Source organism: Diabrotica virgifera, chromosome 4 (assembly GCF_917563875.1).
Source record: "Diabrotica virgifera virgifera chromosome 4, PGI_DIABVI_V3a".
In the NCBI taxonomy this organism is placed as follows: Eukaryota; Metazoa; Arthropoda; class Insecta; order Coleoptera; family Chrysomelidae; genus Diabrotica; species Diabrotica virgifera.
In genome coordinates, this window is record NC_065446.1 from 253607194 (window position 1) to 253622399 (window position 15206).

General features: G+C 32.6%; 1 protein-coding gene across 2 annotated transcripts in view; it reads right to left on the reverse strand.

Annotated features, from left to right (window-relative positions):
• Positions 1 to 1798: 1798 nt before the first annotated feature.
• Positions 1799 to 15206, reverse strand: part of LOC126883380 (TBC1 domain family member 9) — a 92212-nt gene continuing 78804 nt past the window's right edge. For both annotated transcript variants that reach the window (XM_050648904.1, XM_050648905.1), the window contains exon 19: positions 1799 to 14641. In XM_050648904.1, the coding sequence (XP_050504861.1) occupies positions 14429 to 14641 (213 nt within the window). In that variant the 3' untranslated portion in view covers positions 1799 to 14428. The remainder of the gene's footprint in view (positions 14642 to 15206) is intronic.

Below are 15206 nucleotides of genomic sequence, written 5' to 3' on the forward strand. Positions count from 1 at the left end.
GTATTGTACAAACTAGTTATATGTTATGATTAAAATATGATCACATTGTCTTTTATACCGAAAGAGTACCTAATTATGGGATATATAAGATTTTTAAATTATTCAAACAAATTTTTGTATCATTATCCAGGTACCTGACGCATTCTTAGAAATTTTATAAAGGAATAAAACCAGCATTTTTGTATAAAACTTAGGTAAAGGATTCTCAAAAGATTGTTATCTTTCTATAATATTGTCTTCAGTGGTTTCACCTCGTGTTTCACAACTCTTACTCGACTCTACTCGATTTTCTAAACAAACAAAATATTTTAAGTCACTTTTTCTAAAAATGTTTGTGGACAGCGTGTGGATATATTACTAAGTTTTTAAAGCCTAATTAAAAAAAAAGAAATATGAAAATCTCTTACCGCCTAATTCAAGATATAAATCATCCACTTGGCGCAGAGTCATATTGTTTAGGACAACATAATTGGTTAATTCTTGAAATACTATAAACAAAAATGAAAATAAATTTTAATAGATATACTAATCTCGAAAAGTTCTTACCATCCTCGCTAATTATTTCTTTTACTAACACAATTCTTTTAACTTACACAATAATGTAACCATGTAAAGTTAGGCCGAATTTACTTTGTAATACTAAGGCGATTTGGCGGTTTCTAAATGTAGGCGTAGCGTTCTTGAAAGTATATTAGCGGCAAGTGCAATATGCTAAGGTATATGGACGGCAACTGTAGCAGATACCGTCAAAACGCCATAGTATTTAACATTTGCCACCAAATGCTTAGTATTTTACTTGAAAAGTGTAGATACCGCTAACAAAATTACAATTTTATTTAAAATATAGTGCTTCTACAACTCAAAAGACTTTGTAAATATGTACTAAATACCCTGTTCTAATTAGAAGTACAAAAATCTCATTTTCGATAAAAAATCAGTTACCGCCTTTGGGCTTAGCACGGCAGTATATGTTTATTTTTCAATACAAATCGATCTATTTTATTATTTTTATTCAGTATAAATCCTATAGTATATTGTTAGTACTTCTTAAATAAAATTACTATTCCACAAGCCTCCTTTTCGTGTGTATGAATACAAATCTTAAGTAGTCACTACAAATGAGTCGTACTGAGCCAAAACATACAAATGTTAGCAAATGGAGTATTGGAAAATAAGTTATTTCGTATATATTTCAGTTTTTAGTTAGTTTTGTTCAGATAAACAACTTATTTGGTTCGGGCATATACAAAGAATTTATGAACAAGGAATACCATAGAAATAGCAACCAGAGGGCAAGGAAGAATGAGGCAGACCAAGTTGGAGAGAAGGAATAGAATGACACTTTGATGTCATTTATTTTGTAAACAGATGATTTGTTAGTAAATGTTTGTATGTTTTGGCTTTGAATTGTAAAATCATTTTTTCGAGGTCGGTACGTCTAAAAAATGATTGTTTTTTTTTATATTATATTATGAGTAATTTTAAATTGTCTTTATATTATATTGTAAATATGATTGTATTATATACAAGTTGATTGACAGTTGTTTTTTTCTGTTAATGATAGTACATATGGTATTTTTGAAATAAAATGTTTTAAAACGAAACGGTTTTTTTCTTTACGACCAAAAAAATAAGGGGACAATAATCTCCTTTTTATTTCCATCTCATATTTTAATCATATAAATATAGGCCTGTCAGACGCTATGGTTTGGCGCATGCATACTAATTTTATATGAGCCACAGTCCTCAATTTCATTTAATATTTGTGAACTACTTTCGAATATAAAAAACACAAATCAAATGTTAATAGTATATTACAATTAATAAAAAATATATATAGCATGATTAAAGTAATTTTCAACGATTATCATTAATTATATATAAAAATTAGATAAATATCAGCCCAAAAAATCGGTAATCAAAAAGACTATACAAAATAAACCTATACAAGCACCGATTCTAATTCTAGTCTATGTCACTTGATTAACTATTCTACATCATTAGAAGTACTAGATTAATTTCTATGTAGTACTATATTCCGTCCCACCTTGACTTTACAGTATAGGGAACATAGGCAATAGTCCTTATAAGAGTTTTTAGCGCGGTGATGCCGATTTTATCAAAAAGAATTTGTTATCGAACATTAGAGAGATTAAATTAAAACCGTTTTAGAAAGACAATCTACAATTTTAGGATACGTATGCGTTTAAGTTTATTTGATACACTATAGTTATGAAGTTATGACACATATGAATCCTAAGATTGTAGATCGCCTTTCTAAAACAGTTTTAATTTAATTTCTCTAATGTTCGATTACAAATTATTTTTGATAAAATGTGCTTTTACATGGCTTGGCAACGTTGCAACTGAAGACGTGTCCAGTGTATTTGTGAACTGGAAGTGTGTGGTAACATGATAAAAAATATTCTAACAGCGCAACCCGTGGGAATGAGAAGACGGGGTAGACCAAAGCTGAGGTGGATGGACAGGGTAACACAGGATGCCGAGAAGATCGGAGTCGGCAACTGGAAAATGCAAGCAAGGGACAGAACAGAATGGCGTAGAAAGCTTGAGAAGGTCGAGGCCCTCTAAGGGCTGTAGCACCAAGATGATGGTGAAGTGTGTGGTCTATTACGAGTTTCTTCCATGAGATGAAACAAATAGTCGTTTTGGTTAATTTCAAACACTAAGAAATTTGTGTGATGCTGTGTTAAGGAAAAGATTAAGATGTGGCAAAATGAAGACTAAGTGCTGAACCACTACAACGCATTAGTTGATTCTGAGTTACTCATTCGTGATTCCTCTCAGAATCAACATCAATCAGCTGTCCTACTCACCAGACCTAGCGCTTACCATTTTTTCTTGATTTTCAAATTTAACGAGTTTTTTGAAAAGGCAAAGGATTAACACTATTAAAAATATTAAATAAAAACGCTGGATAAGGTAATAGCGTTCCACAAAACAGTCTTTCAACAGTTTATACATTCTCTAGAAGTGGAAACTACCTTGGAATAAGTGAATATGCTGCGAAGGGAACTACTTTACAAGAAATTATGTTAATATAATTTGTACTATTCTGTAATACAGTTTTTAAAGATTTGACACGTTACACAGCCCCTACTACGATGTAAACCTCCGATGCATTCAGCATAGGATCCTGATCAAGGGAAATAAGGATCCGATAGTCAAACCATAAAAAAATACAAAACTGTACATGTTACTATACCAAACTAGCATCTACCTAGAGGATACTATTTCATAGTAGACAATCTCGATGAGACAGAATTAATCATTCAAATCGATTAAGTCAGAAAGATACACAGATATTGGAATGACGCGAAAGAAAGGTACGACGTAACATATACGAAGGAACAAAGGACTATGACGGAAAAAGAGCACACTGGATGTAATTTTTTATCATTTCTTGTACATAAAACTTTCTAATGAAATCCACTTCGATCTGGGGCTAAAGTAAATATTGCGGATCCCGTTTATAAAACTGTGTAGAAGCAGTTCCAAGAAAAATTTCACATAACCCAAGAAATATCAGTTTAAACAGAACCATTCAGCTCCTATCATTTAGTGATGATGTTGATTTTGTTTGTACGAAGACTTTGGAACAAAACCTGATATTACGAAAAGAAAGAGATGGATAATATAAAAAAAACAAAGAAAGACTGATAAAAACAATTAAGAAGACACAGAGAAATGTTAAAAGATTTGCAATACTACAAATTGGAATAGTTGGGCTATCTAATGCGGGGACAAAAATAAACTTTGTAGTAGAAGTAGTACCGTTATTGGACCTATTATAAAATCAAAAACATGGACTCTCAAGCTCTAAAATCATGAAAATCTGTTAACGATATGGTAAAGGGTAATATTCAGAAAAGTGCTTTTTAGTTGCTTATTAGTGGTTTTAATGAAAAGAGAGTGGATTTTCACAGTAAAGAATGTGTGAAAGACCTCTTGCACCATACACATCCATAATACAATTCGTGAAAGCGAATAGGCTTAGAATTTAGAATGTTTTAACAATGACAGAGTGCCCAAACTACTTATTCATTTCAATCAGCAAATAAGGTTACTGGGACGATCCAGAAATATAATATAGAAAATCTTCTTAGAAAAGGAGGTAATAACAAGCAGAGTAGTGTTGAAAACAAGTTGTAGATGAGACTATGCTATTAGCATGGGCTGTATCGTCGCCCCCGCTAGCGAAATTATTCCGATTCGATTTTTTTGCACAAACTTACTCAAAAAGAGGTCCTTATAACATATCCACAGGGTGCCGTGGTCGAAAAATTGTTAAAACAATTTTTTTTAAACAAATTCACAAAAATAATTTTTTTATTTCGAACAATATTTTTTTGGATAACGGGTCATTCCTGGCAAAAAAGGTCTCTTGTGATTATTCTCTAAAATTGATTGTTGTCGAGTTATATGCGATTAAAAATTTGAAAAATGCGAAAATGGCCATTTTCAAGTCTTAATAACTCGATTAAAAATTATTATTATGAAATTCAAAAAGTGACCAAATCAAGTTTCAAACCCCTTCTTCAAGGTACTGAAGAGATTTTTGTCATTATTTCAAAGCTGCTATTTTTAATTATTAACAATTAGCGCTATAGTCCAAAACTGTATCGTCGCCCCCGTTACCGAAACTATTTCGATTAGATTTTTTTGCACAAACTTACTCAAAAAGAGGTCCTTATAACACATCCACAGGGTGCCGTGCTCGAAAAATTGTTTAATCTATTTTTTTTAAACAAATTCACAAAAATAAGTTTTTCATTGCGAACGTTTTTTTTTAGATAATTTGGGTTATTCTGAGCAAAAAAGGTCTCTTGTGATTTTTCTCTAAAATTGATACCTTTTTTTGCTCAATGTCCCAAATTATCTAAAAAAAAATTGATCGAAGTGAAAGAATTATTTTTGTGAATTTGTTTAAACAATTTTTCGGCCACGGCACCGCCCGGCACCCTGTGGATATGTTATAAGGACCTCTTTTTGAGCAAATTTGTCAAAAAAATCGAATCGGAATAATTTCACTAACGGGGGCGACGATATATCCTGGACTATAGCGCTAATTGTTAATGATTAAAAATAACAGCTTTGTAATAAAATAATGACAAAAATCTCTTCAGGGCCTTGAAGGGGTTTAAAACTTGATTTGGTCACTTTATGAATTTCATAATAATTTTTAATCGAGTTTAGGCCTTAAAAATGGCTATTTTCGCATTTTTCAAATTTTTAATCGCATATAACTCGACAAAAATCAATTTTAGAGAAAAATAACAAGATACCTTTTTTGCTCAGAATGACCCAAATTATATAAAAAAAAAATATTTTTGTGAATTTGTTTAAAAAAAATTGTTTAAGCAATTTTTCGACCACGGCACCGCCCGGCACCCTGTGGATATGTTATAATGACCTCTTTTTGAGTAAGTTTGTGCAAAAAAAATCGAATCGGAATAATTTCGCTAGCGGGGGCGACGATGCAGCCCGGTCTATATGGCTTTTAAGGGTTGTAGCACCATTCAAATATGTTTCTCGGAATGTGTAAAATTAGGGACACTGCTTTCATCTTTACTACTCAAGTTGATTACCGATTTTAGGTTTTTTTATAATAAAAATTACAACTAAAAAGAATATTGCACTAGAGATAAAATCATTTTATAAAATGCATTTATTTATCGTTATAATATATACAAAATAGCTGCTGAAGATGTTTAATACCAAAATAAAGTACATACGCCCAACAAGTACTCCAGGGTAATAAGCTAGAAATAGACCATGTTCGGGACACTCAAAGATCTAGCTGAGGTAGCTGACTACTTTTTTAGTTATTATAGACCAATAGGAAGAAAACCTACCTGTTTCCTGCCTAGAGTTCGCGTCTGTGTTTTAATTATTAACAATTTAGTGCAAAAATCGCGATTTTTTCGATTTTTTCCACCCAATTCAAAGGCTAAATAGTTGACATAAAATTACAAAATTTAATTTTTTAGAACTTTAGCATTACGCTATAATTACTATTTCCGCTAATTTTATTATCTTATTTCTTTCATTATTCTTTCTCAAAAACGAAACAACGTTGTCATTCGAAATGCACATTCAAATACCAGGGCTTTACCCTGTCACAGCTGTTTCTCGTCTATGCGGCAACAAAGTGCACCCTCATTAATTAAGTACTTTATCAGACAATTATTGTGTCAACAACCCACCTAATGCATCGAGATTGTTAACTGCAATAGTAGACGCCAGACCATAAATGGTTTATCGTTCGGTCATCTGGTCAACGGGAAGAAAGATAACAAACCGTTTGTGGGTTTTCTATATCAGTCACTAGCCAAGATGTGAACGATAAACACGTATACCGGCTCGACCTTCCGAGAGACTAAAAACGAAACACATTTTCGTTTTAACAATAAAAATTACCATTCGTTTGTACACATTATTTCTTGGTCGTTTTATTACATTTATTTCAATTAAATTCCGCAACTCACCCATCGGAATAGAACATTAAAAAACCTTCAAAATGCCGATTTTTAAAAAGTTAAGAAGTTAATTTGTTACTACGCAAACTGCAAAATAAGTGAAAATCGTTATTTGTTAATAACTTTTACTAAAACTACCGTAGAACTTTAGTGTTTCACCCGAAGTTGGGTATTGGGGTACTTAACAAACCCTCAAAATTTGAGATCGACCCATTGATTAGTTTAAGAGTTATTCTAATTGTTTATTCCAGAGACCTTTATTTTGCAATAAGATAAGACAGGAAATAATGAAGATAGGGCAATTCTGCGTATGCCAAATGAAAGTAGAAAACTGATGCTATCAAAATGTACTAAAAAAAGATAAAAAATTATCTAATATAGTCAAAAATCCTAACGACAAATTTGTGAAATTTTGTATTTTATAAACATTTAGAATAACTTTAAAAATATTGTCTGTAGAAAAAATCATTTTACATATCAGAAAAGCTGGTATGTTTCACGAATTTTTAAAAATGTAGTTCAATTGGTGACTATTCGTGGTAAGTGAAGGGGGAGCTGGGAGCCGACAAATGCACGAGTTCAAAAACTAAAAAGGGCAACTTAAAACTACTATCATTTTCTATATCTCGGGATCTACTAAATATATTTTGATCGTTCTTTTTTAATTTTTATGTAATTTTTCTGTACATAGCAAATATGCAATTTGTCTAGATATTTATTAATTAATAAACAGTCTAATTTGTTTAAACAATTTTTGAAAAAATTATGTTTTTCCAAAAATCCATGATTTTAATCATACTATCGTTATTAATCATAGAAAAAGTTAAGGTATACTTTAATAAATAAATTATCTTCAATAAATAATTATCTAATAAAAATCATTTATTTGTTAAAGTGTACTTTAACTTTTTCTATAATCATTAATGATACTACACTCTGGACCAAAATTAACGGGCCACCTTAAAAATGGGTCATTTTTGATGTCTTATATCTCCTAAACCTGTTGTCCTATTTAAGTGATTTTTTTTTATATGTTATAGCCTTATTCCTTAACAATATAGTTATAATAATATTGTTGCTAAACAGGTAAATTTTCATTGTATACCGGGTGTACGAATCAAACTGTGTTTTTTTCTGAAAGTTTGCATCACCCTGTGGAATATTATAGCATTTGTAGAATACTGAAATTAAAACCTAACTATAGCTTCATGCTTTCTCAACATTTTGTTGTTTGATTGATTCGCTTATGTTGGATAATAAAAAAGTTAGGTGCTTTAACAACTAGACATGTTTTTTATCAATACAGGGTGTTTTTAAAAAATGTTGGCAAAGTTTAAGGAGTAATTCTGCATGAAAAAATAATGACAGTTTGCTTTATAAACTTAGGTCCGCAAATGCTTCGTTTGCGAGATAGGGGGTGTTGAAATTTTTCTGACAAACTGACGATTTATTTATTGCTTTAAAACCAGTTAAGATATGCAAATGCAATGTGGTGGGTTTTATGACGTAGTTATTGCATATTTTTTGGCATACAATTAAGAATTTAATATTCACCATTGGCGCGCATACGGGTAATATGAGCCATCATATTACCCGTATGCACGCCAATGGTGAATATTAAATGCTTAATTGTATGCCAAAAAATTTGCAATAACTACGTATTAAAACCCACCAAATTGCATTTGCATATCTCAACTGGTTTTAAAGCAATAAATAAATCGTCAGTTTCTCAGAAAAATTTCAACACCCCCTATCTCGGAAACAAAGCATTTGTGGGCCTAAGTTTATTAAGCAAACTGTCATTATTTTTTTATGCAGAATAACCCCTTAAACTTTGCTAAAATTTCTTAAACTCTGTATTGATAAACAGCATGTCTAGTTGTTAAAACACCTAACTTTTTTATTATCCAACATAAGCGAATCAATCAAACACCAAAATGTTGAGGAAGCATAAGGCTATAGTCAGGTTTTAATATCAGTATTCTACAAATGCTAGAATATTCCACAGGGTGATGCAAACTTTAAGAAAAAAACACAGTTTGATTCGTACACCCGGTATACAATGAAAATTTACCGGTTTGGCAACGATATTATTACAACGATATTGTCAAGGAATAAGGCTATAACATATTAAAAAAATCACCTAAATCGGACAACAGGTTTAGGAGATAAAAGACATCAAAAATGACCTATTTTTAAGGTGGCCGGTTAATTTTGGTCCAGAGTGTATGATTAAAAAATAGATTTTTGTAAAAAAAAATATTTTTTCAAGAATTCTTTAAACAAATTAGACTGTTTATTAATTAATAAATTTATAAACAAATTGCATATTTGTAATGTACGTAGAAATTACATACAAATTAAAAAAAGAAAGATAAAAATCCATTGAGTTGATCCGGAGATACAGAAAATTATAATGAGATTCCTTAATTATTATAAGCAAATTAGCTGTGAATTAAAAAAAAGACATGGCCAACTTTGTCCCAAATGAACCCAGGCTAAATTTTTTTATTTGAAAATTCGTATTAAAATACTATCTTTTCGAATATATAAAAATATTGTTTCTACGGACAACATTTTTAAAGTTATTCTAAATGTTTATAAACTACAAAATTTCAAAAATTTGGCATTAGGATTTTTGACTATATTATTTTTTTTATCTTTTTTTAATACATTTTGATACTATCACTCTTCTACTTTCATTTGGCATACTAAGAATTGCCCTATCTTCATTATTTTCTGTTTTATCTTATTGCAAAATAAAGGTATCTGAGATAAACAAATAGAATAACTCTTAAACTAATTAATGGATCGGTCTCAAATTTTGAAGGTTTGTTAAGTACGCCAATACCCAACTTTGGGTGAAACACTAAAGTTCCAAGGTAGTTTTAGTAAAAGTTATTAACAAAGAACGATTTTCACTTATTTTGCAGTTTGCGTAGCAACAAATTAACTTTTTAACTTTCAAAAATCGGCATTTTGAAGGGTTTTCAATATTCTAAAAAACTGAATTTTGTAATTTTATGTCAACTATTTAGCTTTTGAATGGGGTGCAAAAAATCGAAAAAAATCGCGATTTTTGCACTAAATTGTTAATAATTAAAAAACGGACGCGAATTCTAGGCAGGAAACAGGTAGGTTTTCTTCCTATAGGTCTACAATAACTAAAAAAGTAGTCAGCTACCTGGATCTTTGAGTGTCCCGAGAAAATCCTTATTACTCTGGACTAAAGTAATTTTTATGAGAAGACTGAGAAAATAATAAGCATAATAATAGATCAAGTACGACGAGGTGTGACGTTAGAGATTAGTCAATCTTTGAGTTTCACCACTTCTTTTGTGTAATTAGTCACAAGATGACTTCTTCTTTAAGTGCCGTCACCTAATCGGAGGTTGGATAGCATCATCGTCTTCATCACTCATCACAAGATGACTACTTGCAGTAAAACTAAGGGAAGTAAATAATTTCATAATATAAGCGTTTCATGCTACACCTTTAGTAGAAGCAATTGTGATTCTAAAATATAAAAAAATTGCAAAAAAAGTAATTATGTTTCTCTCTTGGTGTATAAAGAAAATACTTCTCATAAAAATTACTTTTGCTGCTGAAATACAACGGAAAAGCTCTGTAACAGTTAAAACAAGCTATCTATCAAAACAAACTATCTACCAGCCATAGAATATTGCTTGATTTTCTTTCAAATTCGATAAAATACTGACTTGGTTAAATAAAATAAACAGAAACCAACAAATAGAATTGCAGTTTGCTTTTAATAATTGAAACTATTAAAACTATAATTTATGCCTTATGTCTTTTTGTAAAAAATTGTACTATCAGATCACAATAAATGGAAAAATGATCAAAACATCATCCTCTAAACCTATAAAGCAATAAAATATGAAAAATAAGATGTATACTACGTAAAACATTAATTTACAGCTTTTTCTGAGCACATTGTTAATTAAATACTAAATAAAAATCATATATATGTAGGATTCGTTAAAGATAATCGTAATAAAAGTCCGTGTGATGTTTAACAGTCTGTGTTTGTGTAATTGCGACCAAAATGTACTTGTTCTTACAAAAAGAAATGTATTTGGAAATAATTGCGTCTAATCAATATTATAACCGGCTTGTCATAATACCCGTCTTAAAGCGTCTCTTTAAGTTGCGTCTTTTTCGATTATCCCAAATAACACGTCCGTCGAGGTTCTGATGTTAAAATCGACTAACTGTATTGACTCCCACACTAACCAAAACCGTCTCCTTTCTTCCCCTCTTCATGCTTAAATCCGAAACTATTAAAATTCTACTGCAATAAATTTCGCTCTCTATTAGTAATGAAAATTGGTTTACACAGTGGCGAATGATATTCTTACTTATGTCTTAAAGATTCGAAGTTAAAAGTAGTTCGCACCGACTGGGCTACCGTAGTAATCCCAATCCGTTCCACCCATCTGGACCAACGTAGGTCCATATGCGTAAGGCCGACTCTTATTTCGTGCTCGTAATAATAATTAAGAAAAATTATACAGGAGACTTCAAAATATAAGATAAAATATTTACAATTCTACATACACATACTCAATTTTCAAATAGAATCAATAAATAAAGACATTTTAAAAATTAACATTCAAATGAATATAGACGTGGACATAATATACAAGACTTGTATTACTATTAAAATTGGGAAATCAACGAGCTAGAGACAGATAGAAAAGAGAAAACGAAAGACAGATAAAATGCAATCACTGGATGTTGCTATCTTTGGGCCTTTCAAGACTTACTATAATGAAGCTCTGGACACTTGGATGATCCAAAACCTTGAGAAAACAGCATCAATTTATAATACAACATCCTTCGTGAACACAGCTCATCGGAAAAGCAGGGGGTCTTTTCTGATGAAAGTGGGATACACTCTGGATCATCAACCACCTAAGACACATGGTTGATAAAGGAGCTGGTCCAGGTCAAGCTTTCCTCTCTCCTTAAGATTTTCGTGGTTATCCAAATGCAGGAGAACGCAAAACTGATCCAAAGTCGATGAAGAAAGGCGAGAGTATGGTAGCTACGAGCACTCAAGAGATGAAAACCACTGCAGAAAAGAAGAACCAGGTTTCACTTTCCATGAAGAAGGCAGCAAAAAGGAGGTTGTTTGGACCCAAGAACAAAAAATCTGGACGTTGGTTCATCAGAGGATGACGATGAAGACGTTTAATATGGCACGGACGATGGTATGGACATTGATGAGAATTTGTTTGCTGTTGAGCCTGATCCCTTTGCACAATTGTTCCGTCTTCCTGTTTTAGATGATTGTTTTAGTTCAATTCAAAACTAGGAGCCAATCAAAATTCTTCGTTAGTCGAATCAGCAAGATGAAAGATGAGGAAGACTACGAAGTCAAATTCCTACGATGCCGAAAATGCAGCAACATCTGTAGATGACATTGCCACGGCTAACAGCACAGACAGCGGCAGAATTCCGGAAAATTGGTTACAATCAACCTTCGTGGTCATACCTAAAAAACCAAACACTAAATTGTGCGACCAACATAGACTGATAAGCCTAATTAATCATATCACCAAGTCTTCACCAAAATCATATACAACAGAATCTACAACAAGTGTGAAGCGGAAATCAACGAGTCACAATTTGGTTTTAGGAACGCATTGGGCACAAGGGAGGCAGTGTTTTGTCTGTAAGTATTCGTACAGAGGTGTAGAGATATGAACAAGGATGTCTACATGTGCTTTGTAGATTACTCGAAGGGCTTTGACAATGTGAGACATGACCAACTAATTGAAATTCTACAAAACATAGGAATTGATGATAAACACATCCGAATTGTGACAAGTCTCTAATGGAATCAGACAGCCAGGGTAAAAGTTGGCAATTCGTCTACAAAGAGCATTGATATCAGAAAAGATGTTCCACAGGGATGTGCTCTCTCCCCTCTCCTTTTTAATATGTACTCCGAACAAATTTTTAAAAAAGCACTGGATGAAACAAACGAAGGTATAAAAATCAATGAAGAATTGATCACTAATATCCGATATGCGGACGATACAGAGTTGTACTTGCCAGTAGTATCGATGAACTTCAGTATTTTATGGAGAGGGTACAAAGAGCGAATGAACAAAGAGGACTTAACCTCAACATAAATAAACAAAATGGATGCTGGTCAGCAAAACTCAAAAACCTGTCAGACAATTGAAAATAAAAAACCAATTAATTCAACACGTTGATTCGTATATATACCTTGGAACAGTCGTCAACTCGAAATGGGACCAGAAATAGAATTGAAAAGGCCAGAGCAATATTTAATAACATGAGAAATATATTCATCCATTGCTACATATGTCTCCCACTAAAAGTACGGCTGCTAAAATGCTATGTATTTCCCGTCGTGCTGTATGGCGCAGAGGCATGGACAATAACGGAAACATTAATCAGGAAGCTTGAGGCATTCGAAATGTGGGTGTACCGACGTATCCTCAAAATATCCTGGACGACTCACACCACCAACGTAGAGGTATCGCGCGGAATGGGAAAACAAAAAGAAATTTGAATACCTCGGTCATATTATGAGACATGATAAATATATACTCCAACTGATAATACACGGTAAAATAGAGAGCAAGCGTGGACCCGGAAGAAGAAGACACTCATAGCTTCAAAACTTACACCAAGGGTTTGGATTAATCGATCGAGTTATTCAGAAAAGCCGCAAACAAAATTAAAATTGCTACGACGATAGCCAACGTCCGCAACGAACAAGGCACATGAAGAAGAAGAATGACACAGACACAAAGATGCTGTTGGGAAATCCCTCTGTGGCTCAAGGTACTCAGACAAAAAGGTTTAATTTCATTCAGAATCGATTTCAACAATTTTAACTTACTCCAGCTACCTTTTCTTTCAAATGCCTATGGCTCTGTTTCATTGTACTCCGGCACGGGTCACAATGAAACAAAATTAAGTTTTTGGAAAATGGCAGCTCACGGTCACACAAAATGCGAAAAATAATGGTTGACTCATTTCTTACATAGATTAGATCCTAAAGTAACAGAGAAAAAAAATAAAAAGTTGAAAAACAAAGTTTCAGTTGGAATAGAAACGAAAGAGTAAAAAAGTACACTTACCTAGGAACACTTATAACAAAAAATAAAGACTACACTGCAGAAAGCAAAGTCAGAATCGAAAAAGCACGTTCTAATTTTATGAAAATGAAAAAGGTCCTATGTAGCAAAGATGTAACATTATCTCTTAAAGTACGCCTAACAAAATGTTACGTATACAGTGTACTATACTATGGAGTGAAATCATGGACGTTAAAGAATAATGAGTGTTTCCTGGGTAGACAGAGTTACGAGCAATAAAGTACTGAGAAGAATAGGTAAAAAGAAGGAAGTTGAACTTACAATTAAAGAAAGACAGCTACAGTATCTCGGTCATGTGATACGGGGCGAGAAGTATAGCATCCTGCGACTCATAATGCAAGGAAAGATAGATGTCAGAAGAAGCATTGGAAGAAGACGAATTTCATGGCTGAAGAACCTGAGAGAAGGGTTTGGATGCAGCTCAAAATAACTATTTAGAGCTACTGCCTCAAAAATTAAAATAGCTATAATGATTGCCAACATCCGTAGCGAAGATGGCACCTGAAGAAGAAGTTGGAATAGCTATGTGTAAAACCAACTTTTGTGTTTCATTGTAGCTCAGCATCCCCTACTTGACTTATTTGTCTTGCGAAATATCTGTAATTCGAGATTAAATATCGATTTAAAGGCAACATTTACCAAATTCACCAAACTTACATTCCATTTTTTGGTTTCGTTCGTTAAAATAGTTTCTACAAGACTTTTTTTATTCGCTGAGAGATATTGAGCGATGTAGCAGACATATAGTGAGAGTTAGTTCAAGGAATATCAGACTTTAATAGCGGATACGTTGTACAACGAATGCATCCTTACGTATTTTCTCGATTTCAGTTGCCGGATCTTCTGGCTGATCGGGTTTCTTCTTGAGAAAAAGTCCACTAAGGGTTGAGAATTCAAGATCGACGCTAAAAATTGTTCGACGGTGATGTGCCAGTGGATTTCAGCTTTGGGGGTCGAGGGGTTGCCATTCTTGTCTGGGGACTGTAAAAAAATGAATTTTAGTATGCAGCAATTAAAATATTACTCCTTGTGTACTTCTACGTGTCACAGTACGTATATAGTCCATCGAAATGTTACATTTTTTATGTCCTAGCGTGAATTTTCCAGAGGACGCAATTTTAGTTCAAGTTTGTGAAGTCGCCACCCTAGTCCCCAGGCCGCCATCTTGGGAAAAGAGGTACAAAGGGTATTCACGCCGTACCTCGTAAACTAGCAACCCTACAAAATATTTTATTGCACATTATTTGTAGTAAATTAAATTTTCTACAAGTTTGTTTTTATTACTTTATATCGTAAAATAAAAAATAAAAAAGGTACCTATAAACAAAAATACCTAAAAGTTTTTAAAAAAATTATCTTTTTGGCATAAAAACTTTTTTCTAGTCATTTTACACATGACATCAGAGCAATAAAATGACATCAGAGCAATATTATAGAGGGGTTTTCAGCTAATAATATTCCTTAAAAAATTGTTTCATTTTATTAATTTTTCTGGATTTTATAGCGCTCCGAATTTGACCGGGTTCTTAAATACTTATAAGAATAC